This window comes from Equus quagga, chromosome 19 (genome assembly GCF_021613505.1).
Source record: "Equus quagga isolate Etosha38 chromosome 19, UCLA_HA_Equagga_1.0, whole genome shotgun sequence".
NCBI lineage: Eukaryota > Metazoa > Chordata > Mammalia > Perissodactyla > Equidae > Equus > Equus quagga.
In genome coordinates this window covers 11,400,632-11,427,137 of record NC_060285.1, presented here as the reverse complement: position 1 = coordinate 11,427,137, position 26,506 = coordinate 11,400,632, and the positions used below count along the sequence as shown (strand labels likewise).

The 26,506-nt window shown below is 60.5% G+C and overlaps 1 protein-coding gene across 1 annotated transcript; it reads right to left on the bottom strand.

Annotated features, from left to right (window-relative positions):
* Positions 1 to 1,176: 1,176 nt before the first annotated feature.
* Positions 1,177 to 26,489, bottom strand: CARD10 (caspase recruitment domain family member 10). Its single transcript, XM_046646522.1, has 21 exons — positions 26,453 to 26,489; positions 26,027 to 26,278; positions 25,045 to 25,182; positions 22,979 to 23,304; positions 18,948 to 19,139; positions 17,879 to 18,034; positions 17,183 to 17,308; positions 15,875 to 16,066; positions 14,716 to 14,850; positions 14,309 to 14,424; positions 13,449 to 13,477; positions 12,926 to 13,049; positions 7,315 to 7,474; positions 6,765 to 6,876; positions 6,054 to 6,297; positions 5,806 to 5,875; positions 4,695 to 4,809; positions 3,185 to 3,343; positions 2,976 to 3,091; positions 2,415 to 2,527; positions 1,177 to 2,200 (listed from the first exon to the last, which is right to left on the bottom strand). The coding sequence occupies exons 2-21, from the start codon at positions 26,259 to 26,261 to the stop codon at positions 1,963 to 1,965; spliced, it is 3,096 nt and encodes a 1,031-aa protein (XP_046502478.1). The 5' UTR covers positions 26,262 to 26,278; positions 26,453 to 26,489; the 3' UTR covers positions 1,177 to 1,962.
* Between the last annotated feature and the right edge of the window lie 17 nt (positions 26,490 to 26,506).

Here is a 26,506-nt window from a genome sequence, read left to right as displayed (position 1 = left end):
GGAGCCCAGGCTTTGTGCCACACAGACCAAGGTTCAGATCCTGACTGGACCCCTTCCTAGCTGTGTGACTCTGGGCAAGTTTCTTCACTTCTCTGAACTTTACTTTCATCATTTGTAAAATGGCGACAAAAATAAGACTTGGTGAGGATTAAAGGATGAGTGGGCTTCTCCGCCCCAGGGAAAGGACACCCAAAATGGGACCAGGCAAAGGCAGCTGAGCCACGGGGCTCCCACATCTTCACCCAGACCAAGCACTGGGTCAGGCACATGGCAAGGAGGGAGAGGTCCGTTTACCCAAATGAGCATGACCTGGTCTCCACACCCAGGAGCCCACAGCCACCCGGAAACCCTCCACCCTGCCAGAAGGCAGAGTCCAAGGGCGGGGAGAACCAGGCGGGCTTCACGGAGACAGCGTCTGAGTCGGACCTCAGGGCACAGCGGGATGTAAGCAGCCCTGCCCGGACGTGGACGTCCCAGCCTCACTTCCCACCACTCCCTGGGGGCCAAACTCAACCCACTGTTTGCCTCTGAGCCTTTGCTCTTGAGGTTCCCTCCACCTAGTGCACTCACTCCCCCAAAACTCCCAGGGGCCTGTCCAAGCTCATCACTGTGACCAAGGACAGTCAGAAGGACCAAGGACAACACACAGGCACACAGGCCCAAGAAATGCTTCTTGAAGAAAGGAATCCCAAACCACAAGCTCAAGTGGCACCTCCTCCAGTAAGCATGCCTGGATTTCTCCCAGGGGAGGTGACCATCCTCTCTCTGATGGGGCTGTCTCAGGGCCCTTTTTGCACACTGAGGGTTTGTTCTTGGTCTCCTGGACTCAGCAACCGGGCCCCTTAAGCTTAAGACCACACCCTGCTAGCCCCAGTGTCATTGCTCCAGGGGACACTCCTTTGATGATCAGACACAGGCAGGGCTGAGCACGTTGGCGGGGGGGGGGCATCCATGAGACCTTCCTTCGGTCACTCGGGGGGGCAGGTAAGGTGACGCCAGCACAGATGGCTGGCGGCTCTGGGATGAGTCAGGAGTGAAATCCGACCCTCCCAACGGGCGAGTGGGGACCTGAAAGGTAGCATCAGGCTGAGCTGGGGGTGGGGACAAGTGGGGGGTGGGGGGGGAGTGGGGACCGAGGCCAGGGATGCAGGCAAGCAAAAGGCCACCAGCTTCTCTCACAAGCTCTTTAATGTTCCATAACGTGCAGCTTCTCAGTGAAAAAGGCCCATGAACATCCACGAGCCGTACATTCTGGTGACGGAGCAGCCGGCCCCCACCTGTCCCTCTGAGGGTGGGCAGGGCAGGGCACGGGTGCTGTGAGAACACGATCCTGGGTGTGCTCACGGGGAACACACGCGTGTGAGTGCCCAAGTGTCACGGGGTGGGGGCATGACATTTACACAGGAGACAACCATGGACATGCGTGACTGAAAGACACGAAGGGCACAGGGGACAGTGGACCAGGGAAGCCACAAGGCCCACGTGTGGAGGTACACACAGGAAACGGGAGCTGGACGGCAGGAGTCACGCGTGACGGGCTCGGGGCTCCTGAGAGCAGAGCAGGCTGAGAACCTGGGAAACTCACGTGCCCCGCGGTGGGGACAGAATGTGGGTCTGACCCGTGAGAACTTGGGTGTGCAAACCTGTGCATGGGGCTGAGAACCCAAATGCTCCGGGCGAGCAATGAGGGAGAGGACACAGACACACGCGTGAGACCCCCGAGGGGGAACACGGAGACACAGGGGCACACGGGAAGGCCCAGAGCAGCAAGGACGGTGAGGGAAGCTCTGCCCCAGGGCGCCCGCTGGCTCACTTGGGGAGAGAACGTGAGCCGAGGGCCCCGTCCGAGAGTCCAAGGGCCTCAGGAAGGCTCAGGATGGGGAGGATCTGGCTCCAGTGAAGACACGAGGGCCCCGCGGGCAGCTTCTGAAGTGCGTGAGGAAGCCACGGGCATCGGGGGCCTCAGGCCTCGCTGCTGCTGCTGCTGCCGCCTCTGCCACTGCCGCGCTCCACCCACACGAGGCGGGCCTGCTCCTGCAGGATGCGGCCGCGCACCACCTTGGCCAGCTCCTCCGAGTGGCCCCAGGCGTGCGCGGGCACCTGCACCCAGGAGCAGGGCAGCCCCCAGAGCGCCTGCTCGGAGCCCCGGCACTGCCGAAGCAGCTCCGAGTCCCGCCAGCCGGGCCGGCCCAGCAGCCCCCTGCCGAGAGAGGAGCGGGGGGCAGCGGTCACGGCAGGGATGAAGATGGACAGAGGGACAGACAGGGACAGATTAAGACATGAGAGTCCAAGAGAGAGGATGGATGGGGAGACAAAACAAGACAGATGGCAAATAGTGAGAAGGAGGAGAGAGAGGACAGGGACAGGCGCAGAGAGGAGGAGCCCCGGGTCCCCCAGCCCCCAGCCCGCCTCACCTGACTTCCCGCACATTCTTCTCGGTCACCTCCACGTGGATGACAATGGGGTAGATGTCGTTCTGAACCAGCTCCCGCACACCCCGCACGCCCAGCTCCAATAGACAGTGCTTCTTCTCGGGGTTCAAGGCCACATTTTACGCCCAGCCCAGAGACACTAACCTCCCTGACCCCTGACCGGGCCCCACAGCACAGCCCCCTACGGGGTCCTGCTTCCCCATCCAGGGGACCTTGGCAGTGAGGAAGGAACAGGAAGGGAAGGCGGGAGACCTTGGGAAATAAGTCACTTCCCGCCTCTGGACCTTGGTCTGCCCACCTGTGGGATGGGGCGAACCACCCCCCGCCCACCCCTGCAGCCCCCAGGCAGCTCCCAGGGCAGTGGTGAGTTTGAGGACAAGGACAAACAGGTGAGATGTATCAGGGGTTACCCACGTGCAGGTGACTGCCCGGCCCACCCATGTCCCAGGGAAGGGAGCCGACCAGTCACTGCAAGTGAGCAGCACAGGCCTGCACAGACTGCGGCTCTAAGGCCCAGAGGGCAGCCCCCCGCCCCGCACCTACCTTCCCGACAGACTCCTGGATGGCACGGATCCTGTTGCCCAGCCCGGGGGGCGCAGGCCGGGCCTTGGGGGCTCCAGGCGCAGAGGACGTGCACTGTTCCTCCCCAGAGAGGCTTTCTGCAGAGCAGGGAGAGGCAGGGATGAAGGTTGGGGGCCTGGCTTCCCCGGGGGGGTGCCACCCCGTCCCTGCCCCCGAGCGTGCAGGCTCACCCGCTGGGCACACTTGGAAGTCCAGCCGGGAGCTGGGCAGGTCTAGCAGGTTGCGGATGAGCCGGGGCGCCAGGCACTCGGGCAAGAGCACCACCGGCCGCAGGGCGGACACCAGCAGCGGCCGCACCAGGCTGTAGGGTTTGAGGCTCCGCTCGGGCTCTGTGGTGGGGGGAGGCGGGGTGGGTTTGGAAGAGATGAGGGTGCAGGCCGGGCCCCAGCTCCTCTCTCCTGGATACTCAAAACCCCAGCACCCCCTCCCAAGCCCCCCACCTTTATACCCTTCCTAAGTCCTATCAATGCTCCTCCTCCACCTGCGGGTGCATACACACAGTAGAGCTGCCCCCTCCTTCGCTGGGACCATTGCAGTAGGCTCCTCCTAGACCCTCTGCCTCACTGTTGCCCCCTACAGGCCATTCTCCACTCAGCAGCCAAAGAGAGGCTTTCAAACTAAATCAGATCCTGTAACCCCCCTGCTTTCAACGCACCAGTGACTTTCCACGGCTCTCATGAAAAAAGCCACATCCTCCACGTGGGTGACCTAGCCCCGCCAGAGCCTGGGGAGGCGGCGAGCCACGTGCCCCATCACAGACTCTACTCCTGCCTCACAGACCAACTGCCTCCAATCACAGGGACTTTGCACGCCTTGGGGAGGCCACAGCCCCACCCCTACACCTCTGGGCCCAGTTAACTCTCACTCTCCCTTCACAGCCCAAGTCTCACCTTCCCTGAGCCCCAGAAGGGCAGGGCCCCGGGCACCCAGTCCTCTTCCATGACACGTCACCCTTTGTAACTATGCTCACAGGTATGATTCTCTCATCGGCAGGCATCTGCTTCCTGCCCCCTGCTAGGCAGTAAGCTCCAAGAGGGCGGGACCCCTGTGTCTCCTGGACCGAGCACAACGCATGACAGAGCTTGCGCTCGATACCCACTTGCTGTACTCAGTGTCCTCCAAGCACACCACGTACAGCCAGTCTCTGTGCCTTTGCACAAGCTGTGCCTTCTGCCTGGAACAAACTCCTCTTCATCCTTGAACGCCCCAGTTCAAACAACCTCCCTTCCAGAAAGCCTTCCCTAACCACCCTCCCCGCCCCCCTTGGCCCCTCAGCATTGCTACCCCCGTATCTAGGCTCCCCCAGCCCCTCCTCCCTGACCTGGCCGAGGCCTCACCCTGCTGCCTCCAGGACCCCCTCTGGGGTCCTCATGGCACCTGCTGCCCACAAGCATGACAAGCACAGCTAGACACGCTCTGCCAGACAAGAACAGGCCCCTGCCGGTGCACACCCAAGCTCCTACAGACCCACAATCGCATTCGCGCACCTGCGCCTCCTCCACCCGCTCCCTTGACTCTGTGGCCCATCTCCCACCAGGGGAGCCTCCTCTCTCAGGCCCCCGGATGCGCCCCGGCCCCCTGCAGTCCTCACAACAGGCCCTTCCAGGCCAAAGGCCACCCGGACGTGCACACTCCTGACTTGGCGAGCAGCACAGGTCGCACCTTCGCACCCGGCCTCACCTGCGCAGGGCTCCAGCAGCAGCTGCTCCGGCGAGTCGGCCGAAGGACTCCCCGCAGGACTCCCCGCGTGCTTGGGCTTCACCAGCCGCAGCTGGTCCAGGGCGCGCTTCTTCAGCTGGGGGGGGAGGGGCAGCTGAGGGCCCAGCTCATCCCACCCTGAGGGGAGGGGAGAGTGAGTGGGACCCTGGGTGGAGGGGGGCCCACTGCCACTGCTGTCTGGGGGCTCTGGGTCAGCACAAGAGCCCCCTCCCCCCCAGGCCTCCTCCTGCCCCCCAGGGCCGGGCGCAGCCCCCCAGGCAGGCAAGGGCAACCATCTCTACGGGCCCAGGGAGCAAACCTGGCAGAGGCAGAGGCAGAGGAACCTCAGGTCCACCCCCACTTTACAGATGGGGAAACCGAGGCCCAGAGACCAGAGGAGCCTAATGTCACATAAGAGACAAACTCCGGGGTCTCTTCCAATGAGTTAGCAATGTGACCTCAGGTAGGAAGATAAATAACAGCAGCCATGACACCCACAGCTCACAGGTATCGGATGCCTACCATGTGACAAACACAAACAAGGCCCCGGGCATGCACGAACGCACTGACACAGTCCACTGCCCAGGAGGCAGGCAACGTAACTCCCCCATTTCACAGACAAGGACACAGAGCCTCGAGCAAGGGTCAGGCAGCTGTCCAAGGTCACTCGGCTGATGAGCAGCAGAGCTGGGATTCCAATCCCGGAAGCCCGGCTAGAGGCCACGCCCTCAACCCTCTCTCTGCCGCGGCCTCTGAGCCTCTCTATGCCCATGTGCACAGTGAGGACGACCTCCCAGCCCAGCCCAGACCTTATCCAGGGACCGGCAAAGGGGACATGGCTGTCGCTTTGATGTGCTTACCACATATGTGGCGCATCTATCTCAGCAAATCCTCTCCGATACCCCGCACAGTGAGCCCTGCTGTTCTGTTTGCTGGGCACATGGTAGACAACCCACCAAGACTGGGTGAAGGAGCGGCCTGGAGGCTCCCTCCTCTCCTCCACCAGGGCATGGAGCCTGCCCTCTCCCTTGTGGACCGCACCCTCAGCACCCCTCCCCTCAGGCCCTCGCCCTGCCCACCCGGCCCTGCTTACATTACTGCGGGACCCCCGGTGCCGGCTGGAGGGCAGACACTTCTCCTGAACTTCCAGGAGCTGCTGGGCCCTGTGGGGGAGCATGTCACACGTTTGTAGGAAGAAAGGGAGCCCGTCACCTCCTCTCCTCCAGCCCCCTATCCTGTCCTGGAGGATGGTGAGGGACTGCAGGAGGAGGGGGAGAATCCCCCATCCCAGTCCCGGCTCCCAGGGGGGACCCCGTCCCCAGGCTCCTGGCTCTGCGTCACCTCTGATAATTGGGCACAGTGCCCCGGTCCAGGTCCCGCAGCGTGAGGGGGTCGACCCGCGTGCAGAACCATTCCTGCCGCCGCTTGTAAGCCGGGTCCACCAGCCGCAGGATCTCCTGGGCCTTCACACACAGGGCGTGGGGGTCGGCCCGCTCAGGCAGGCAGAGGTTGGCTCGAATGTAGAAAGGCTCGGCACCCAGCCCCTTCACCCAGGCATCCAGGGCCTCATGGAAGGACTGGGAGGCTGGGCATGGACAGGGCAGGGGCGGCAGGGAAGCAAGAGGAGGATGAAGTCACGGATCAGCCTCGGAGAAGCCAGAGACACGGACCCCCAAGGCTGAGCCGCCAGGACCCACCTGCCCCCTCTCAATGTGAGAGCCTGAGGCCCAGAGAGGGTAGGGACTTGCTCCCGGCCACTAAGACCCCTAGGGACAGACCCGGGACTCCTATTGAGGACTCCTTTAGTGAAAGGAGTAAGTAAGCTGCGTCCTGAGGACAGGACAGAGGAAGGGCACAAGAACAGATGACCAGCAAGGAGACAGCAGCAGCGTGGGAGCGAGGGCACTGCCAGAAGGCTGGAGACAGAGCGTCTCCCTCTGGGGCCTCAGTTGTCCCACCTGCACCATGGGCTGGGTGAGCCCTCTCTCGGGCCCTCAGCTCTGACCTCCTAGCACTTGTGAGTTCCCAGTCCTCACCCCAGGGCAGACTTACCCTTGACGTCCATCAGGAAGGGGAGCGTGGACACCTGGTTCCAGGGCAAGGTGCCCTGCTGGGCCTCACCCTCCAGGCCTGCCCGCTCCAGACCAGCAGCCTCTGCCCTTGGCTGGGAGAAAACCCAGAGAGGGAGGGACAGAAGTGAGCTACCCAGGGCAGCAGCCCTGGGGCTGGACGAAGACCGGGTCGGGAGGTGACCACGGCCCATATTCAGATGCCCCCACCTCACAGGGGGCTGCCTGGTCAGACCCTGCCTCCGCCCCACAAGACTCCCACCCAGCCTGGCTCGTCCTGGTCTCTCCCATGGTCAAGGGCGGGATCCGTCCAGGTGCTGGCAGTCTGCCCCACATCCCAGCCTACGCCCGATCCGGTTTCATTTAACGCTGGCTAAGGCAGGACCACCAGCGATTGCTCAATCGCGGAACCCGCTTCTGCCCCGGCCAATCCCCAGAAGCCCCGCCCAGTCACCCAGATCCACCAATCAGAGGGTGCCCCGCCCCGCCTGAAGCACTGACTCCACCTCCAGCTCAGAGGGGCGGGTCCTCACCTCTCTTGATTCCCCCCGGGCCGACCCGGGCCCAGAGAGCACCCTCCGCACCACGGCCCCGGACCAGCTGTCCCCAAAGAAGGACAGGCCATCTGGGCCCTTGTCCTGGGGCTCCGGCCCCCCGGGGGGGCTCCGGCCAGACACTCGGATAGCCAGAGACCTGACAAGAGAGACGGGAGATGGGAATCAGTTGAGTCAGTTTTGATTCAGTCCGACATTCTTGAAGAACCACAGCGATTCCCCCGAAGATGCCATGACTCCCACCCCGGGCCGTTGCACCTGCTGTGCCTGCCGCCTGGAATGCGTTTCTGCCTCTTCTCTGCCTGGCAAATTCTGCTCATCCTGCAAAGCTCAGGTCAAAAGCCACCTCTCTCCCCCAGACCCCTGCGCGGGTGGGTGAGGCGGACTTCCTGCAGGAGCGCGTCTGCACCTTGCCGTGCATTTCCATCTTCCCTTTTGTGTCCTACCGCAAAGAGCACCCTCGGAACCAGCCTTCTCTCGTGTTCACCTCTGGATCCCTAGCACCAAACACAGTGTCTGGCACAGAGCAGATGACTAAGACAGGCTTGTTGTGCTCACAGGCTAGGGAGGGAGGTCACCAGTAGAACACAGCACACATCACAGGCAGTTACAGCCAGCAGTGGGAGCCCAAGGGCAGCGGCTCCCCGGAGGAAGCCCAGCTGGGCTACACCGTGGGGAAGGACAGAAGCCCGTGGGGGACAGAGAGGAGATGCCGTTCCAGGCTGAAGGGCTGCACGGGCACAGGTGTGAAGGGCAGAATACAGGATGTGTGGAAGAATTTAATAACGGTAATAATAACTAACAGCAAACACTCCCTGGGGGCTTCCTATGTGCCAGACACCATGCTAAGCTCCTCACCCTGATTAACTGATTTAACATCCTGGGAAACAGCTCCCAGAAAAGGCAAGCTGGAGGCCACGTGGAGGGCACGGAATGAAGGCGTGTGGCCTTCCTCTCGTGGGCAGTAGGAACCACTGACAGTTAAGACAAAGAGTCACCAAGATCCCCATGATGGCAGGGCTTTGCCTGTCCCTGGATGAGAACAGGTGGGCCCTGTGGCCAGGCAGAGACAACTGACCGCACTTCTCTCCCATCACCCCCTCCCTGGCCGTGGTGTTAGGGAAGGGGAGACACAAGTTAGCAGGTGTGCCCCAGCTGGAGAGGGGACCCAGGCAGAGCCTGGGCAGCTACCCGCCTCCCTACCCACCCTCGCAGCTGCAGCACACACAGCCACACTGCCCCCTGCTGCCAGCCTAGGGCGGGCAAGGCTGCAACGACCTTAGCTGAATCCACACCCAGGCGGAGGGGGAACTTGGAGCCCAGGGGCCCGTCTCCGCTCCTGCCCTCTCAGTCAAAACCGAGAGCCGGGCCCGAGGGACTGCGGGCCCTGGGTGCTGGAGGCATCGGTGCTGCCTTCACAGGCCCCTTCACCCCCGGGACTGTCCTGGCTGCATCAAGGTGACGTGGAAAGGCCTGGGCCAAGTTGGGAGGCCTGAGGCCGGGCCTGGCTATGCTGCCCAATGGCCGTATGGCTGCAGCAACCCGGGCCAGCTCCAAACCCCAGCGCCAACTACGCCCTAGACTTAGGCAAGTGAGCTGGCTGCTGGAGTCTGTCACCACGTCCATAAAGCAAGGACAAGGATGGCACCCGTCTCCCACTGTGGGTGCGAGGGTCAGACGGACGTAAAGGTAATGCAGGTAGAAGTGGACACCAGTGGGCTCCGGGGGCTTCCAGCCACAGGCCTGTCCCCAGGGGGCTGTGAAAGTCCGTGTTTTAATGGAATGGAGTAGAAAACGTAAGGCTGCCTCCCTCCAGGGAAGCCCAGCGATCGTCGTGATCCTTTTGTCTCAGGCCCGTGTCCTGGGTTTCTGGGCTTCTCTCTCCGTGGGCTGCAGTCAGCAGAGTTGGAGGAATGTGGCCCAGAGGGCCAGATGGCCGGCTGCTTACAGAGGACGGCCCTCCCATCCTCAGCAGCCCCGTGTGCGTCTGCTACCTGGTTGTGCAACTCGATGAGTTAAACAGAGAATGCTCTTACAACAGTGCCCAGGCGAAACCAAGTGCTCAATAAAATCCAGACATTCCCTGTCACCAGGTGTGACTCAGAGCAAGTCACCTCTCTGTGGCCCCAGTCTTCCCACCTGTTACAAACACACAGACAACTGGCCATCACAGCTTCTCCAGTCGAGGGCCCAGCGAGCAGCCCGCACCTGGGCCCTCCACGACCCACCTGCTCACCACCCCCTACCTCAGCACGCCCCTCCCCTCCCTGCAACTCCAGGGTCAGGACAATATCTTGGCCACCCCAGGTTTTCAGGCCCTTCTTGTCAACTTCCGCTGCTCCCTGAGACCCAGCTAGGCATCCCCTCCTTCAGGACGCCCATGCCCACCTCCCACAGGGACCAAGTGACTTCTCTGAGCCCCCACCACCCTGGGCTACCTGCTCTCAACACTTTTCATAGTCCACCTGGGGGCTCGCTGAGGGCAGGGTCCAGACCAGGTCCCTCTCAGCCCCAGGCCTCGGCAGACAAGCGGGTGGGGGACGAGAGAGGAACGTGGCGGGGGCAGATGGTGCCTGCTCCAACCTCCCGGGCCTCCCGGCTCTCCATCAACACAATCTCCATCCACAGGGATGGACCCCAACCCTGCCTGTGGGCGGTGGGACGGACGGGGTCCCGCCCATCAGGTGAAGGCTCCCAGCCCCTCCCCCAGTGTCAGGTCTGGAGGTCAGGTCACAGCGGGGAGCAGGGCCTGTCCGTCGCTCTGCCAGCTCTGAGCAGTGATGGCCCAGTGGCCTGGATGAGTGGGCCCACCTCAGGCACTCTGGGATGATCTCTAGGCCGTGTGACTGCTCTGTTCCAGGTCAGGGGCCTATGAGGCTGAGATTGCCTCACTTGATCCTCCCCACAGCCCTATGGGAGGCATCTGTCATTCCCCCCATGTTAGAGAAGAGGGAAACTGAGACATGGGAAGTTGTAACTTGACAAGGGTTGCATAGCCGTGGGTGGCGGAGGCAGGCAGTGACCTATTCAGACCCTCTCTGTGCAAGGACAGCAGAAGTACAAGCGATTGGGCATCTACATGACAAGTGCGGGCGGGGAGGGGCCCCGCCCCCCGCCAGGGAGACAGCACCGCGATATTCTCCCAGTGCCCCCCCACACTTCCCACTCAGTGCCCCACTTGCACTCTGGGGCTCTTCCTCACTGTCTCCTCCCTGTCCATCTGTCTGCCCATCCTTTGGCCTGCCCCAGCATGCCCACTGTCCATCATCCTCTGCCCTGCCCCAAAGGCCTAGCGCCAAGAAGGGCAAGGTAGGGGCCGGCCCAGTGGCGCAGCAGTTAAGTTCACACATTCCACTTCGGCGGCCCAGGGTTTGCCAGTTCGGATCCCAGGTGTGGACATGGCACCGCTTGGCAAGCCATGCTGTGGCAGGCATCTCACATAGAAAGTAGAGGAAGATGGGCATGGATGTTAGCTCAGGGCCAGTCTTCCTCAGCAAAAAGAGGAGGATTGGCAGCAGTTCGCTCAGGGCTAATCTTCCTCAAAAAAAAAAAAAAAGAAGGGCAGGGGAGACCAGAGAACTGGAAGTACCCAGCATGTAGCAAGGACTCAACACGAGCGTGCAGTGAAAAGCAGCTGAGACGGAAGGAAGGCACAGCGGAATCCCCAACTCCACCACCACGCGGCCTCGACTCCCTGACTCTCCCTGAGCCTCGTGTTCCTCGTCTGCATAATGGAGCCAAAACTCCCAGCCTCCCAGGGCTACTCTGAGAATTAAGCAGCAACAGCAACAATAATAAGAGCTGAGAGTTGACATCACCATCACTGTGAGCCAGACACCGTTCTGAGCTCTCCAATAGGAATACCGGAACCCCCACAATGATGCTTGGGGACAGGAACTTTTGTGACCCCATTTTACAGAGCAGGAAACTGAGGCACTGGGACATTGACTTGCCTGAGGCCCCACAGGAGAAAGTGACAGAGCCGGGCTTTCAGCCAGCCCCCAATCTATTCTGCTCCACTGTGCTGTCACGTTACCCCCAGCACCTCTCCTCCCTTTGCCTGTCCGTCCCCCTCTTTCCTAGTCCACCACCCCTCCTCCCACCCCAATCTGTGTTCTTCCCCGGTCTCCCTCCTTTCCAGGAATGGCGTGGGCAGCAGAGGTGGCCCCATGTGATCATGGGGCCCGGCAGGGGCTGGGCCAGAACCTCCTGCGCCCCCTGGACAGCAGCCAGGACCCCTGCTGCCGGCCGGAGCTGGAGGAAGGGAGGAAGGGCCGAGGCGGGCAGGAAGGGAGGCACCTCCGTCCCTTCCCCCAGAAGCACGTCCTGCACGGGGAGAAACAATGTCGCACTGGGCCCGCTGCCGGGGGTGAGGGTGGGGGCAGGGGCCTGGACGCGGCCTGGCCAAGCTGCTTCCAGCAGGCAGGAGGCCCCTGGTCCTGCCCTGCCCTGATTTCTCGTGTGACCTGTCCGCTGTATCCAGCACCCCCACCTTCCAGCTCGAACATTCAGAGCTTCCTACACAGGTTCCAAACACCCAAATCTGACCAAGTCGCTGTGGACCTTGGCCTTGGCACTTCCCAGCTGTGTGACCTCGGGCAAGTCGCTTAACCTATCTGAGCTTCGGTTTCCTCTTCTATAAAACACGGATGATCATAATGACGCCTACCTTCCAGGACACACAGAATAAACTCCCAGGACAGAGGGACTGCTGTAAGGCAGCCAGCAGCTGGCCTTGCATTTAGTAAGAGCTCACCCCTCCCAGGCTTTCCAGGGGGCACACACCAAAGTCCACCCTCTCCCAGCTGACTCACAAAGCCGGCTCTGACTCAGCCCAGCCTCCCCTCCTCAAGTTCCAGACACCGCCAAACCCAGGCCACCCTGGACAGCCTCTGCTCTCTCCTCGTGCAGGCACCCAGCTGCCCTCCCCACCTGCTCGCTCTCCATGGCTGAGGTCAAAGGCTGAGTCCTCAGCACGGCCTCCTCCTCCACCCGCCCTCCTGAGATCTCGGGCAGGCCCGAGCAGGGAGGCCCCTCACGGACGAGCACTGAGAGCACAGCGCCCGCCCTGCGCTCTGAGCCAGGGTGTTTCGTGACTCCTGTCCCGGGCGTGGGGCCAGCCCAGCTGCAGGGGCTCCGGCGGCGGCCTCACCCCACCCACTGCACAGAGCTTTGCTGGGCCACTCAGTCCTGCTGGGGGCTCGGAGCCGGGGGGGACGGGCGAGCAGGATGTCAGTGCAAGTAACCAGTTCAGGTACTAAGCACCTACTAAGCGCCTGGCAAAGCTGGGCGCTTTACTGACACAAGTCCTAACCTCAAAAACACCCACACACAGAAGAGATCACTGTTCCCCTTTAGCCGATGAGGAAATGAGCCCAAAGAGGTGAAGTGAGCAGCCCAAGTCACCCAGACGATAAGCGGTGGTGACAGGATTTGAATCCAAGGCCGGCCTGGGTCTAAAACTCTCCCTATTCTGACAGATGCATACAGCGAAGGCTTAGCAGCTGCGCCCTGCCACCTCACCCCTGCGCGCCCTCCAGGAATCCAGCGCCCAGCCCCACAGCTCCCTCACCCCCAGGCAGCTCCGTACCTGTTGAGAAGATCCAGGCCACAGCCTCTGGCCAGGAGGCCGTCGGGCTTTCCCAAAGGCCACACACTGTCGGAGGAGGAGGACGAGGAGAGGCCGGGGGACCAGGGCTTAAGCGTCACGCTCCCTGGGGAGGAGGAGTGGGGTTCAGGGGTGCTGGGCTGAGAAACAAGGGAGGCCTGGGGTCCATGAGAAGGAGCAGAGCCCCACCACCCCAGGGATGGCCCAGGGCCCAGAGCCTACCAGGGTGACCCTTCAGTTTCCTGGAAGAGGGTGGAAGGTGGGCCAGAATGGAGGAGGGGCCCCAACAGCAGAGCCAGGAACCGGAGAGAGGACCGGCTGGGCTCAGCGCGAGGCGTGAACAGTCCCCCAGGGCCCCCCGAGCAGAGCCCCCCACCCCGGCCAGGGGACGGTGGGCCTCAGGGAGGGGACGCAGGCCAAGAGCAGAGCAGACAGCACAGGCCTCAACTGGGCTGAAAAGCCACCCGCCAGACGACCCCTCCCCACAGTCCCCAAGGGCCATTACCTGTGATGTCCGACATGCTGCTGAAGGACCTGGCGGAGAGGGCGGGACGGGGCAGCGCTGAGATGCAGTGGGCACACTGCCCCATCCCCACCTCCTGTCCCAGCCACCGAAAGGTCCCACAGCCCCCGAGCACACACAGGCCAGACCCAAGGCGGAGGTCCCAGGCACAGGGCATGCGTGCCACCCAGCTCCCCTAAACTCACAGGGCAAGAAGCTAACATCCCGACCCCCACCATGTCCCTCCACCTAGAATGCCCTGGCCTGTCCTTCAACGCCACCTCCTCCTGGAAGTCTCCCCTGACCGCTCGCCCCTACTTTCCACCTTTGTCATTCGTGGCTCCCAGGTCTGCCTCCCACACTAGACTGTGACCTCCTCATCACACGCCCCAGTCACGGAGGATTCACTCATCCGATCAAGCCGGTGCCAGGAGACGTACACCAGGAGGCGGGACATCCCTTGCTCTTAGTCTTGCCACCACCGGATATGGCTTGGTTTTTCTAGCTGCCATTTGCTACTGATGCCCGAAGCTGGGCTGGCTTTCTTGCCTAAGGTCCCTGACCCCTTGGAGCATTCCCTGCGTCCCCCAGTACTGAACCATGCTGGCTTTCCCCTGCATTCAGGATCTTTGTGACTCTCCCGCCAGGGTGCTCATGGGGGCTGAGCCCACTGCCTTTTGGCCTCGTCTTAACCCCTGACCTCGGTCACACCAATGACTCCAGGGACCTGGGTTTCCAGAGCTCCTGCGATTTTGGGGCAGTCAAGAGAGGTGACAGCCTGGACCTGATCTGACATTAGGGATTCTGGGAGGTGGCTGTTTTGGGAAATGGCAGCGCCACCTCCCTGGGCTGCTGCCCCTTACCTCTTAGGGGGAGCGGGGTCCTCCTCGCGCTGCCTGCGGAGGATGGAGCCGGCGCTGGGGGGGAAGGGCAGGATGGAGAGCCGGTTGATCTCCTTCTCGCTGTCTGTGGCCTCCTCCTGCAACGCACAACGGGGCCTGGTCACCCCCACTCTACCTTCCCACAACTTGACACCCCTAGTCTGTGCCCATTTCACAGACAGAACTAGGGCCCAGAGCGGAGGAGTGGGCTCCACATGCTTGCAGTGGGTGGGTGTCTCCCCTGGGCTCCTGGAACCCAGGCCGGGGCCCAGCACCGAGCTGGCTCTGGATGAGCTTAAATAAGGCCCTTGGCCTTCCTGGGCCTCAGTTTCCTCACACGTGAGATGGTGTCCCTCCACCCTATATTCGGGGTGGGGCAGGCGTCTTACCGAGGTGTAGGGCTCAGATCCCGCCGTGACAGCCGCCTCCCCGGCTGCTTCTGGACCTCCCAGGGGGGAGGGGAACTCGCTCAGGCTCCAGGTGCTGCTGAGGTTGGAGCACAGGGAATGGGAGGAGGCACAGGCCTGGGAGAGGAAGCGGGTGGGAGGGGGTCAGCGGTGCTGGGCCGGGGCCAGCCTCGGCCATTTACTGAACGTGTGCCAGGAACAGGGACACAGTGGGGAAGGACGGAGCTGGAGCCCTGCCCTCATGGAGCTCACAGCCTAGCAGAGGGGACAAACTGTAAACAAGCAGATGAAGGAAATAAACCCCAGCTGCCAAGACAGCAGAGAAGGAATGTATCCAAGGCAGCCACCACTCAGAGGCCACACCCAGCCTGGGGGCATCTGAGTGCTTGCCAGAGAAAGTGTGGTTTGAACTTAAGAACTCAAGAATAAGTAGGTGTTAAGTAGATAAAGTTAGGGAGGATGGTCTAGGCAGCTAGAACAGTATGTGCAAAGGCCCTGAGGCAGGACTGTGACACATCCCAAGAATTAAAAGGCTGAGACCCAGAGAATCAGGCTAGAGGGAGGGAGAGGCCCACCCTGCAGGGCCTCCAGGGCATGGTAAGGGGCTTTGTCTTTACCTAAAAGCAAAAAAGCCACTGAGGGTTTTAAAAAGTGAGAAATCACAGATTCATGCTTCCCCCTCTATTCCTCCAGGCATTAAACACCTGGCCTACTGATCATCTTCAAGCAAACCCAAGACAGGAAAAGGCAGAGGTCCAAGGACCAGCATCTGCTTTACAAGGGGTCTGGGGGCCCAGCTCCAGTGCTGGCTGGCTGTGTGACCTTGGGCAAGCCTCTGATCCTCTCTGGGCCCTGTTCAATGACGGAATAGGACTGGCTGGTCTCTGAAGGACTTCAGGGCCCATGTTTTGCATTCCAAGTTGCTCACAGGCCCTCAGGCAGCCAGGCTTCTCCAAGTGCAGGCAAAGACAGGCTTCAAACCATCTCTAGTGCCGCAGGAGCCACCCCAGAAACTCAGAGACCCACCCCTCCCGTCCTGCTCCCTGATGCGCCAACCCACACCTGCCCCAACCAAAGGCTCCCACTCCCGCCGCAACCCCAGAGTCCCCACCAGGACCCTTGGGCTCTGGACCCCGCTCACCTTGAGGCAGGGGCCACCCTGGACCCGCTGCAGCTGTGCCTCCAGCAGGGCCTTGGCGCCTTCCAGGCTGGTGAGCGTGGTCAGCAGCTCGTCGCGCTCAGCCTCCAGGCCCCGCACCTGCTTGCGGTACTGGTCCTTCTCGATGAGGCTCTGTGAGTACTGCAGCTGGATTCGGTCGCGGCTCTGGATGGCCTGGGGGAGGGGCAGGGTGGCGGCTGGGGCCAGCACTGAAGGAGCCACGCTGGCCCCACTGTCCTGGCCTCCGACTCTCAGACAGGGGTGGCCACAGGAACAGCAAGTGACATTCAGTAAGTACTTCCTGTGTGCCGAGCCGTGCGCTAAGTATCAGCTCGTTAACCTTCACACTACCTCTCCAAGTTAGAGATTCTCATTCCTCTCATTTTACAGACACGGAAACCCAAGCCACAGAGCCTTCAAGCCAGGCGATCGAGCTGCAGAGTCCACGCTCTTACCATTTCCCGAGAGCAACTTAAATCTCTTCTGGGAGACCTACTGTGTGCCGGGGGCTTTATTCACAGCATCTGCGTTAAGTGGAGGAGCCTGGATTCAAAACCCAGCCCATTGCACACAGAGTACTTTCCTATAAGGAATACCAGGGTCCCTGAGACCCGGGCCTGTGGCCGGGACCTGCCACCCAATGCCTCAGAAAGAGCTGGGGCCAGAGGCCCAGGGGCTGGGAGCAGCCGGGTGAAGCACAGATTCCTGGGCCCACCTCAGACCACCTGAATCAGAACACCTGGAGATGAAGCATCCCATCTATGTTTTCACCGAGCCCACCGGGGGATCCTGAGGCCCACGCTAACGTGTAGACTTCAGCTCCTCTAGCAGGATTCACATCTCCTCACACAGGAGGGCCGGGGGCCTGGAGGAACTGGCCTGGGGTCCTCAGCGCACCCCGTGGCCTCAGGAGGTGGGGGCCGTGGTACCCAGGGCCTGGGAGGCAGACCTTTAGAGAATGTCTTCATCAGCAAATATTTGCAAGCACCTCCCCTGTGCAGACCTTGTCCTTGACATGGAGAGAACAAGGAATTCAGAAATGTGGGGCCAGGACCAACTTTTGCAGCCGTCCCAGGAGCTGCGGTGGGGCAGTTGTGTTCAGGGGGCGAGGCTGGTGCCTCTCGAGCAATCACGGTCCTGTGTCTGTGTCTCTCCCAGCCTATTGCCCCATCCTAAACCGATCATTCCCCTTAAAGTCTTTTTCTACTGTTCCCGTCCACTTCCCCTCACCTGCCCTGGACCAGAACCCGTGGCCGGACCAGGGCTGCGCACGCAGCGGGCTGGGCTCACCTGGTCCCGCTCCTTCTCAATCTCCTCCAGCTGGGCCAGGACGGTGGCCATGCGGTGCTTGTACAGGTCGCAGTCCTTCTGCAGCGTGCGGTGTTTCAGCCGCAGGTCCTCCACCTCCTGCAGGTACTGCGGGCGGGGCGGGGCGGCAGGTGCCCAGGTCAGACCCCGGGGCTGGGGACAGGGAAGCTAACCAGCAGGTGCCCAGCAGGTCCAGGGAGAGAGGCCTGAGCCCCAGTAACAAGTGCCCACCTCCCCAGCTGCGTGGCCTGGGCCACGGACTTCACCTCACTGGGTCTCAGCTTCCTAATCTGTAAAATGGGGACAACAATGACGACACCCTCCCGGCCAACCGTGGCCTCCCCGTTTAAACTGTAACGTGCCCGCTCCCCCTGCTCTGCCTCTTCCTTCTGCTGCATGAAGGGAGTGACCTAGGATTAGGTGCGTGGCGCACTGGCTATCTCCCCTGCTAGAATTTACCCTCCACAGGAGCAGGGGCCTTTGTTTTGTTGGCTGATGCATCTCAGTAAATATTTGAGAACGCATAAATGCACAGCTCTTAGCACGGCACCTTCAGGAAAGGTCGGGGAAATACACCAGTGATGTCCACCACCCTGCCCTCCCCAGGAGCCGGGCTGTTAGCAAGGAGGAGGGTGGGGGCCAGGCAGGGGGAGGACGGGGGTGCACGGAGGACGTTACCTTGTCCCGCAGCTCCTCGGCCCACTGCAGCTCCCCCTGCACGGCGTGCAGCTTCTGGCACAGCTCCTGCCTGCTGTCCTGCGCCTCCCGCCAGTCATGCTCCAGGATGTCCAGGAGGATGCGCTCTGAGCCTGGGGCCCCCGGCCGGCCAGCCTCCTGGGAGCCAGAGTGCAGGTCTGCCTCAGCCTCCAGCCCAGGGCCTTCCGTGAGTGTGTGTTGCAGGTGGGGCGGGGAGGCGGAGGGGGGACACACCGCCCACAGACCCACCCCACTAAGTGCTCTGCCACCATGGCACAGGGCCATGACCTCTCTGGACCTGGGTTTCCCAGTATTTGGAGTGGGTGTGGCCCTGCCAGCCCGGCCCGCCCTCCAGGGAGCATCTGGGGTGCAAGTGAGGTAAGGGATGAGGGCATGCTCTGACAAGCTCAGCCAGGGTCTTACTCTTAAAGCAAGAGCCAGGCCACTCTCTCCCGCTCAGAACTCCACCCACCGCCCAGGGCAACAGACGGGTGCTATTTCCAAGGCCTGTTCCTGCCCCTCTGACAAAGGGTCGTCACAGGGGCTGAGGCTGGCCCAGGCAGGTCGACCATAGGCCTGAGATCCAGCCCCCAACCCATACCCCAGCCAGGCACCCGCAACCCTATGAAATACACCAGAGCCCTGGCTCCCATCCCCCACTTCCTGTGTGGAGCAGGGGCCGGGCGGCGCCAACCTGCCACAGGGCACTGTGCAAGCCCCAGGGCCACCCAGGGCCTTCCCAGGGTCACAGACTCCTCTACAAATCCGAGGGAAGCCGGGGGCCCTCTCTCCAAAAAAAAACTCTCACACCAAATCCAGGTGCACATTTCCAGGGAGTTCAGAGGCCTCCTGGGGCCACCCACCCACCCCCGACTAAACACCCAGGGAGAGCCGAGCACTAAGGGCCCTCCGCTCAGAGCTTGAGACAGGAGGCTGGCCAGGATTCCCTCCAGATCTCAGATCCTGGATTCTAGAACCCTCACTGTCCAGGCCTCAGGAGGACAGGTGAGCAGCAGGAGGGCCCCCCACCCCACAGCGCTGCCCCTCGCACCTGCTGGAGGCCCTCCTGCAGCTCCTGCAGCGACGCTGTCAGCCGCTGGTTCTCGGCGCGCAGCTCAGACACGAGGTCGGCACTGTCTGGCTCCTTCTCCTTCTCCTCGGCCCCAGGGAGCGGCCCCCTTGCCCTTCGCAGCAGGGAGCACTCTTCCTCCAGCTGGCTCACCTTGAGCTTCAGCTGATCCACCTGGGGCCCAAGATACAGGTCAGCCAGGGGAGGGACCACCAGCCAGGCAACCAGGAGAGGCCCTGCTCCCTCACTCCTGGGTGCCTCCTCGGTCCCCAGAGGGGCCTGAGCAGGGGTCCTGCCCGGACTCGTCTATGAAGAAGGGACAGGCTGGGCAAATAGGATGAGGAAGGAAGAGGGGCAGCAAAGCCAAGCCAGCCTCCCAGGGGAACCAGCTCCCAGGACTTGGGGGTGGGTGTGCTGCATCTCAGCACGGTCGTCCGTCCCACAACGCTGACAGCGAGCACAGGCAGGGCGGCCCAGGGACGGCGTGGCAGAGGAGAAGCAGGGCTGCACCCAGAACAGTGGAGCCAGGGTCTGGGCCCAGCTCTGCCTCCACTCAGTGTGGCTGTGGGCAAGTCACTGCCCCTCTCTGTGCCTCGATCTCCTTGTCAGTAAAATGGACCCAGCCAAGGCCCTCCCCCACCCCCCACCTCCCAAAGTCACTGCAAGCACCAAACAAGACAGTGGGCAGGGCCCTTTAAACCGTCAGAGGCTGGCGGCAGAGCTGCTGGGCTGTGACAGTGGCTGTCTCCACAGCTTTAAACAGAAGCCCAGAACCCCTGCCTGTCACCAGTTCGGTGTGTGCAGCCAGACGCTGGCCCGGGGGTGTGGGCGGGCGGGCAGCTGGGTGGTGGCCACGGGGCTGAGAGTAGATCCACCCGGCCAGTCTGCTGGATTATGAATGCACTCAGCCAGAGTCATTTTCCAAATTCATGTGGGGTCTGAGGTGGCCAGACAGTGACAAGAGTAGCAGCAGGTGGCAGGCCACAAAATGAAGTCATAGTTGGGAAAGGACACAATGACCTCTGGGGCCACACTCAGGCACGCTAATGCCTGGTGCCCCTGGAGTGCCCTGGCCTCTCTTGGACAACGACCTACAGCCCCCACCCCTCAGAGTCTAGCATGACAACACACACACACATGCACACACACACGCACACGCACACGGGTCTGGAGGCTAGGTCAGGCAGCTGCACTGGAATTAACAGCCCACTCCTCCTCCACAAAGAACTCAGAAAGAAATTCATGACTCGCACATTCCTTTCCCCTCACAAAACACGCTTTGTGAACCGCCAAAGAAAGACAGCTCGTTACAAGGGCCAGTGTGGTCACTCTCCCCGGCAAACCGCAGCCCCACATACGGCCTCCTCCCGGACCCGCGGCCAGCAGGCTCCCCGATGAGCTCAGGGGACAGGCCACCTGGGAGTCTCCACTGAACGCCAGGAAATACGGATGCGTTTAATCCTGGTGTACGAACTCACTTAGCACAAAATTACAGCATTCGCTCCTTAAGCTTATGTTGCTTAGAAATAACAGCTCATTAAATTTGCACCTTATAAAACACAGGATTAAACTGCAGCCACCACACACCTGTCCACAGGGGGAGGGGACCCACGCTGCCAAGCCAGGCACCGTCAGCCGCTCTCACTTCCATCTGCAACATCTTTGTTAATTTTGTGGCAGAAAAGCTCCAATGAGTTAAGGTAAATTTACGGTAGCCACATTTTGTTTTCCTTTTTTTTTAGATTGGCACCTGAGCTAACATCTGTTGCCAATTTTCTTTTTCTTCTTCTTCTTCTTCTTCTCCCCAAATCCCCCCAGTACATAGTTGTATATTTTAGTTGTGGGTCCTTCTAGTTGTGGCATTTGGGATGCCACCTCAGCATGGCCTGATGAGCGGTGCCATGTCCGTGCCCAGGATCCAAACTGATGAAACCCTTGGCCACTGAAGCAGAGCACCTGAACTTACCCACTTGGCCACTGGGCTGGCCCCACGGTAGTCACATTCAAAGAAAATCTTATCTATTAATTAAATGTCCCCCCTCACTCTCTACCCCCTAAACTGGGGGAAAGCAGCCACTCTCTGCCTAGCGGCAGATCACTCTAACCCTAGGTGGTCAAACCATGTGCACCTGCGGCTTATCTGTGGGCACACAGAGACACCTCCATCGCCTCTCCTTCATCCCCCAAGCCCACCCCAAGGGACTCCAGATGGCCACACACACGCAGGACAGCCCACCAGTCACATGCACACATCCAACCCAACTCACCATCACATGCAACCCAAAGGTGTGACAAGCCCTGCCAGCCACACCCCTGGGCCGGTGGCTGTCCTCTCTGGGCAGCAGGACCCTCTCTTTCAAGAAAACCTCACAGGAAGTCCTATGTCCGTTTCAGAAAAAGAGGACCTGGGTGAAGAGGGGGGGACCCCTGCCTGCAAGCCCCCCCACCACCAGTACCAAGAGCGAGGCCAGAAATTCTCAATCTTGGGACCCTACGAAAGTGCTCTAACCCATTTCTCTGTGCCTCTGATCCCTCTTCCATAAATGGGGACAATGACAGTGCCCCCGCCCCTGTCCCAATGGAGCTGCTAGAAAATTAAAGGAGATGGTGCGTGGCAAGCCCTGAGGAAGTGCCCGCGCACAGGAGGTGCCGTATTGTTCTGTCATCCTCATCCAGGACCTCCCGCTGCGAGGAGGATGAGGAAACAAAGGCACAGAGAAGAAAGCCTTGTCCGTGCCACCCTTTGCTCAACCTGCAGCCAGTCTGCAGGCCTCAGACAGCCCCACTGCAGGCCAAACACCACACAGGCCCTCGGACGACAGCCTCAGGTCACGCACACGCGCACATCAGCCTCCTGCACCCTCAAGCCGGCCCGGCAGCCTGGGCCCTCCAACCCGTGGCCTCACTGCCCCCAATCAGGACTCATTTCCCCAATTACAACCCGCCAGCATGCACAGCTACAGGCTGCAGCACAGCAGTGCACCCACATCCACGGCCTCACGCCTGCCACCCATCGTCCATGGGCACCTGCCACAGCCTGCAAGCCCACAGCCATGGCTGAGGCTCATGGGGCCGAGGGGGTCCAATCCCACGGTCAGAAGCCCCTATGGAACCTCATGCGGTATTGCCAGAGAAGGCCCACTGTGCACCGAGAGCCCTGTTAAATCCTTGAGACAACTCCCTGAGGCAGGAAAACAGCAGCTTTACCCCCAAGCTAGGTCCCAGTAAGAAACCAAGAAAATGTGGTTGGGCTCCTGGACCTGTAGGAGGCGTGGCCTCACTCGCTGCTGGAGAGGGGTGGGTGAGACTCCCCCTGGACCCGAGCAGGCAGAACAGCGTCACAGGGCGGAGGCCAGTGCCGGCACCAGGCGGACCTGGTTCAAGTCCAGGCTGTGCCGCTTCCCGGCTTTGTGACCTTGAGTGCGTGCCTTTACGATCTAAGCCTCAGAGTCTGCGTTTCGACATGAGAACCTGGCGCATGGTGACTTAGCGTGGCATACAGTAGCACTTCATAACAATAATATCAACACCAAAGGCTAACGACAATACAGGTTTTGAGCACTAACCCCGTGCCAGGCACTGTGCATGTATTCAACTCCCAGAATCCTCGTAACCCAAGGATTTTCCGCCTCAGCACTTACTGACATCTTGGGCTGGACCATTCTCGGTTGTGGGGCTGTCCTGTGAGCTGCAGGATGCTGAGCAGCATCCCTGGCCTCCACCCACTACATCCCAATAGCACACTCCTCTTTGGGACAACCAAAAACATTTCCAGACACGGCCAAGTGTTTCTGGGGGGCGAAATCACCCCCAGTTGAACAGCACAGTCACAACTTGATGAAATAAGTGCTATCAACATCCCCATAATACAGATGAGAAAACGGAGGCCCAGGGAGGTGAAGGACTTGCCCATGGTCCAACGGCCAGTAGTAGTGGCTCTGGGATATGCGCTGGCTACCGTATTACCATCATTTTTTGCAAAGGTTGCCCCAGCCCATCTCCCCAGGCCCTACCGCCAGCTGCAAGTCACGGCTGCGCAGCACGGCCGAGTTCTTCTCCTCACTGAGCTGTGCCAGGCGCATGGCGATCATGTAGTTTTCATCCTTGAGCCGCAGCAGCTCCAGGCTGCCCGCCTCCCAGTCCTCCCGCAGCCGCTGGCAGCGCTCCTGTGCCTGTTGCTGCTCCCGCAGCCGCTGCTCCAGTCCTGCTCGCTCCTCCTCTAGCACCCGGCCCCGAGCCTGCAGCTGCTGCTCTCGCTGCAGCTGGCTCTTGCGAGCCTCGCGCAGCCGCCGCACCTCTGTCATCAGGAACTGAGTCAGGCCCTCGGGCCCCTCCTCATCTGCCGGGAACAGGGGAGAGAAAAGCCAGGTAGGGAAAATAAAATCCAGGGGGATAGCAGACTGTACAGAAAAACCCAAAACATAAAAACATCAGAAGGAAATCCTAGAATACACTTTTATAATTTGGGGGTAGGAAAGGTCTTCCTAAACAAGGCACAAAATCTAGAAGCTATAAGAGAAAAGTTGGACAAATCCATATAAAAATGTCTAAATTTCTGAACAATGAAAGATGTAACCAAGTTAAAAGCAAGCAACAAAGCAGGAGAAAATATAACAAAGGATTCAGAGCCACAATATATAAAGAGCTACTACAAATCAATAATAAAAGTCAAACAACCGGGGCTGGCCCCGTGGCCGAGTGGTTAAGTTTGCACGCTCCGCTGCAGGCGGCCCAGTGTTTCGTTAGTTCGAATCCTGGGCGCGGACATGGCACTGCTCATCAGACCACGCTGAGGCAGTGTCCCACATGCCACAACTAGAAGAACCCACAACGAAGAATACACAACTATGTACCGGGGGGCTTTGGGGATAAAAAGGAAAAAATAAAATCTTTAAAAAAAAAAAAAAAAAAGTCAAACAACCAAATAAAAATATGGGCAAAAACTATGAATAGGCAAGTCCCAAAACAAAAATGACTGATAAACACAGGAAAATATGCTCCAACTCACCAGCAATAACAATACTAATAGTAGCCACTAATATTTGACTTTATTCTTTGGGCTAGACACATATATTAATTTATTTAGTCTTCATGACAACATTTAAGGTAGGTACTATTCTTGCACCCATTTTAAAGACGGAAAAACTTCGGTACAGAAAGGTCAACTCATTTGCCCAAGGTGTACCAGCTAGCAAGCTGCGTACTACATCTCTCAATGAAGTATGAACTAAAAACAGTAACATACTACTTTTGACATATCCGACTGGCAAAAACGATTTTTAAATGATCCCCAGGATGCATGAGGGGACAGCAAAATGTGCACTCACAGACTGCTGGTGGGATGTACGTTGATTTAACATTTAAAATACACAGACTCTTCTTAGTTCTCAGAACTTCTGCTCCTGAGACACACATTTGCACAAAGATGCACAGAGAAAGATGTTCCCAGCATCATTGGTAATGTTGCAAAACTGGAAACAACCTCGATGTCCATCAGGAGGGGAATGGTAAAATGACTTAGGGCACATCACTAACGAACACTAAGTCGTCATTTAAAACAAGTGTAACAGATGTGGAAGAACTGCTAAAATCAGCTGTTCGGAAAAAAATTGAAATACAAAACGACACACGTAGGATGATTCCTGTGTGTGTGTGCGTGTGCACACGCGCATATAAAAAACAAAAAATAGGAGACTTGCCAAACTGTTACCAGTAGAACAGAGCTGAAGGAAGAAGTAAAAGATCTTTTGTTTTTATTCTGGAGTTATCTGGAGCATTTGAATTTTTCACACAAGAAACTGGAAACCCACGACCGTCTGACACACACACGTCTGAAAACAATTCCAGGGGGAAGGAGCCATGGGAAGTTTGTGGGCTCTGAATTCATACTAACCGGCTTAGCACCCTAGGCCCACACTCAGCCTGCTGCGGGGCCTTGGGCACACGGCTTCAGTTCTCCTGGTGCCTCAGTGTCCCCACCTGTTCAGCAGGGATGATGGGAGTGCCTCCCTGACGGGGCCGGGTAAGGAAGCCCTGCAATGGCGTCCGAGGCGCGGGCACGCCCGGTGGTCACACTCACCGAGGATCATGGAGCAACGCTGGGCAGGTTCTCGGCCCGTGAGCAGCGTGAAGTGCTCTGGGTAGTAGAACTCCAAGGCCTCCAGGAAGGCCTCGTAGCCCCTCTTGCCGCGGCAGCGCAAGATGTCCATCAGACGCCCTGTGGAGCGGCAGAGGGGTGCCCGGGGGGGTCACGGGGAGGCCTCCCCCAGTGCCCGGCCACTTCCTCCCCCTCCCCACTCCTGCTCCAGGGCCACCTTCCCCAGATTTTTGAGCCTGTGACACACACAGGGGCCTGTCTCAACACATCAGCAGGAGAGCCAGACCCAGGCATGGCCCCTGCACTTCAGCAGCTCCTCAACCTTCTGACTTCACCCCCACCAGCCCCCCCACAGATGCAGGGCCAGCAAACGCAGCCTTTCCAGTGGCACAGAGAAGACCCCCACCCTCAAATGAAAAGTAAACTGTTTCTCCCATTGGCCAGCGCTTGAAATTCCACCATGAGACCCTCATCGCTTTGCCAGCTCTGGTTCAAAGGCACACCCTGTGGGAGTGGGGACCCTCATAAAGCTAACACGGGTCTTGAGCACTTGAAAACTGACTCTCCAAGGAGTGTGTGGCACACAGAGGGAAGGGGTAGAGCGAACCCAAGAGAGCAAAGGGCACAGGAAAGATGCCAAGTCCACGGGCTGTGACCCAGAGGTCCCACGCCCAGCCTGCACCCGCAGCCCCTGCTCTAACGCGGGCCCAGAAGTGAGAGGAAACCCCTAAACAGACAAAACCCAGAGGCGGTGTGGGCACTGGGGACCCGCCGGGCCGTGATGGCGGCTCAGGAGGAGTCAGGATGGTGGGCGCATCCAAGCACCCGACTCGACCGATGAGGAGACTGAGGCCCCGGGGGACCACGGCCCTGCCCTCGGCTCCAGGGCTCCGAGCGCGGCGCTCCGGGACACGGGCGGCCCGGCCGAGGCCCCAGGGAAGGCGGGGGCCCGCCCGCGGCTCACCGGTGCGGTTGACGCGGCACGGGAAGCGGTAGGTGCTCAGCACCTCCTCCTCGTCCTGCTCGTCGATGACCCGGCACTGGCGCAGGTACGGCGTGAGCTTGGCCGGGTTGAGCGCGCGCGTCAGCCGGTGCCGGACGCCCTCGATCCGCTCCCACAGCGCGTCCTCCTCCGCCTCGGACCCCGAGCCGGCCCCGGCCTCCTCCTCGGCCTCCTCCGCCTCGGCCCCGCCCGGCATGGCCGCGTCCCCGGGGTCTGCGGGCCAGAGGCGCGCGGGGCTCAGCAGGGGCGCCCCGGGGCGGGCTGCGCCGACCGATCCCGCCTCGGGGCGTCGCCCGCAGGACCGGCCGCCCGTCGTCGCCGGAGCCACCCCCACCCCGCGCCCCGTCGGCCCGGTGGGCGTGCAGCGCCCGCGCCCCCGGGACTCACCCCGCACGCCGCAGCCGCCTCGGGCTCCCGGGTCCGCGCTCGGGCGGCGGCTCC

What these genes read in the sequence shown, in the direction of transcription:
- CARD10 (XM_046646522.1), bottom strand. Translation starts at nt 26,261, where the DNA reads ATGCCGGGCGGGGCCGAGGCGGAGGAGGCCGAGGAGGAGGCCGGGGCC. An exon ending in CCGAGGAGCTGCGGGACAAG is followed by an intron (nt 17,309 to 17,878) that starts GTAACGTCCTCC and finishes CCCCGCCCGCAG; the next exon opens with TACCTGCAGGAGGTGGAGGA. An exon ending in CTTCCTGATGGACGTCAAGG is followed by an intron (nt 6,298 to 6,764) that starts GTAAGTCTGCCC and finishes GTCCATGCCCAG; the next exon opens with CCTCCCAGTCCTTCCATGAG.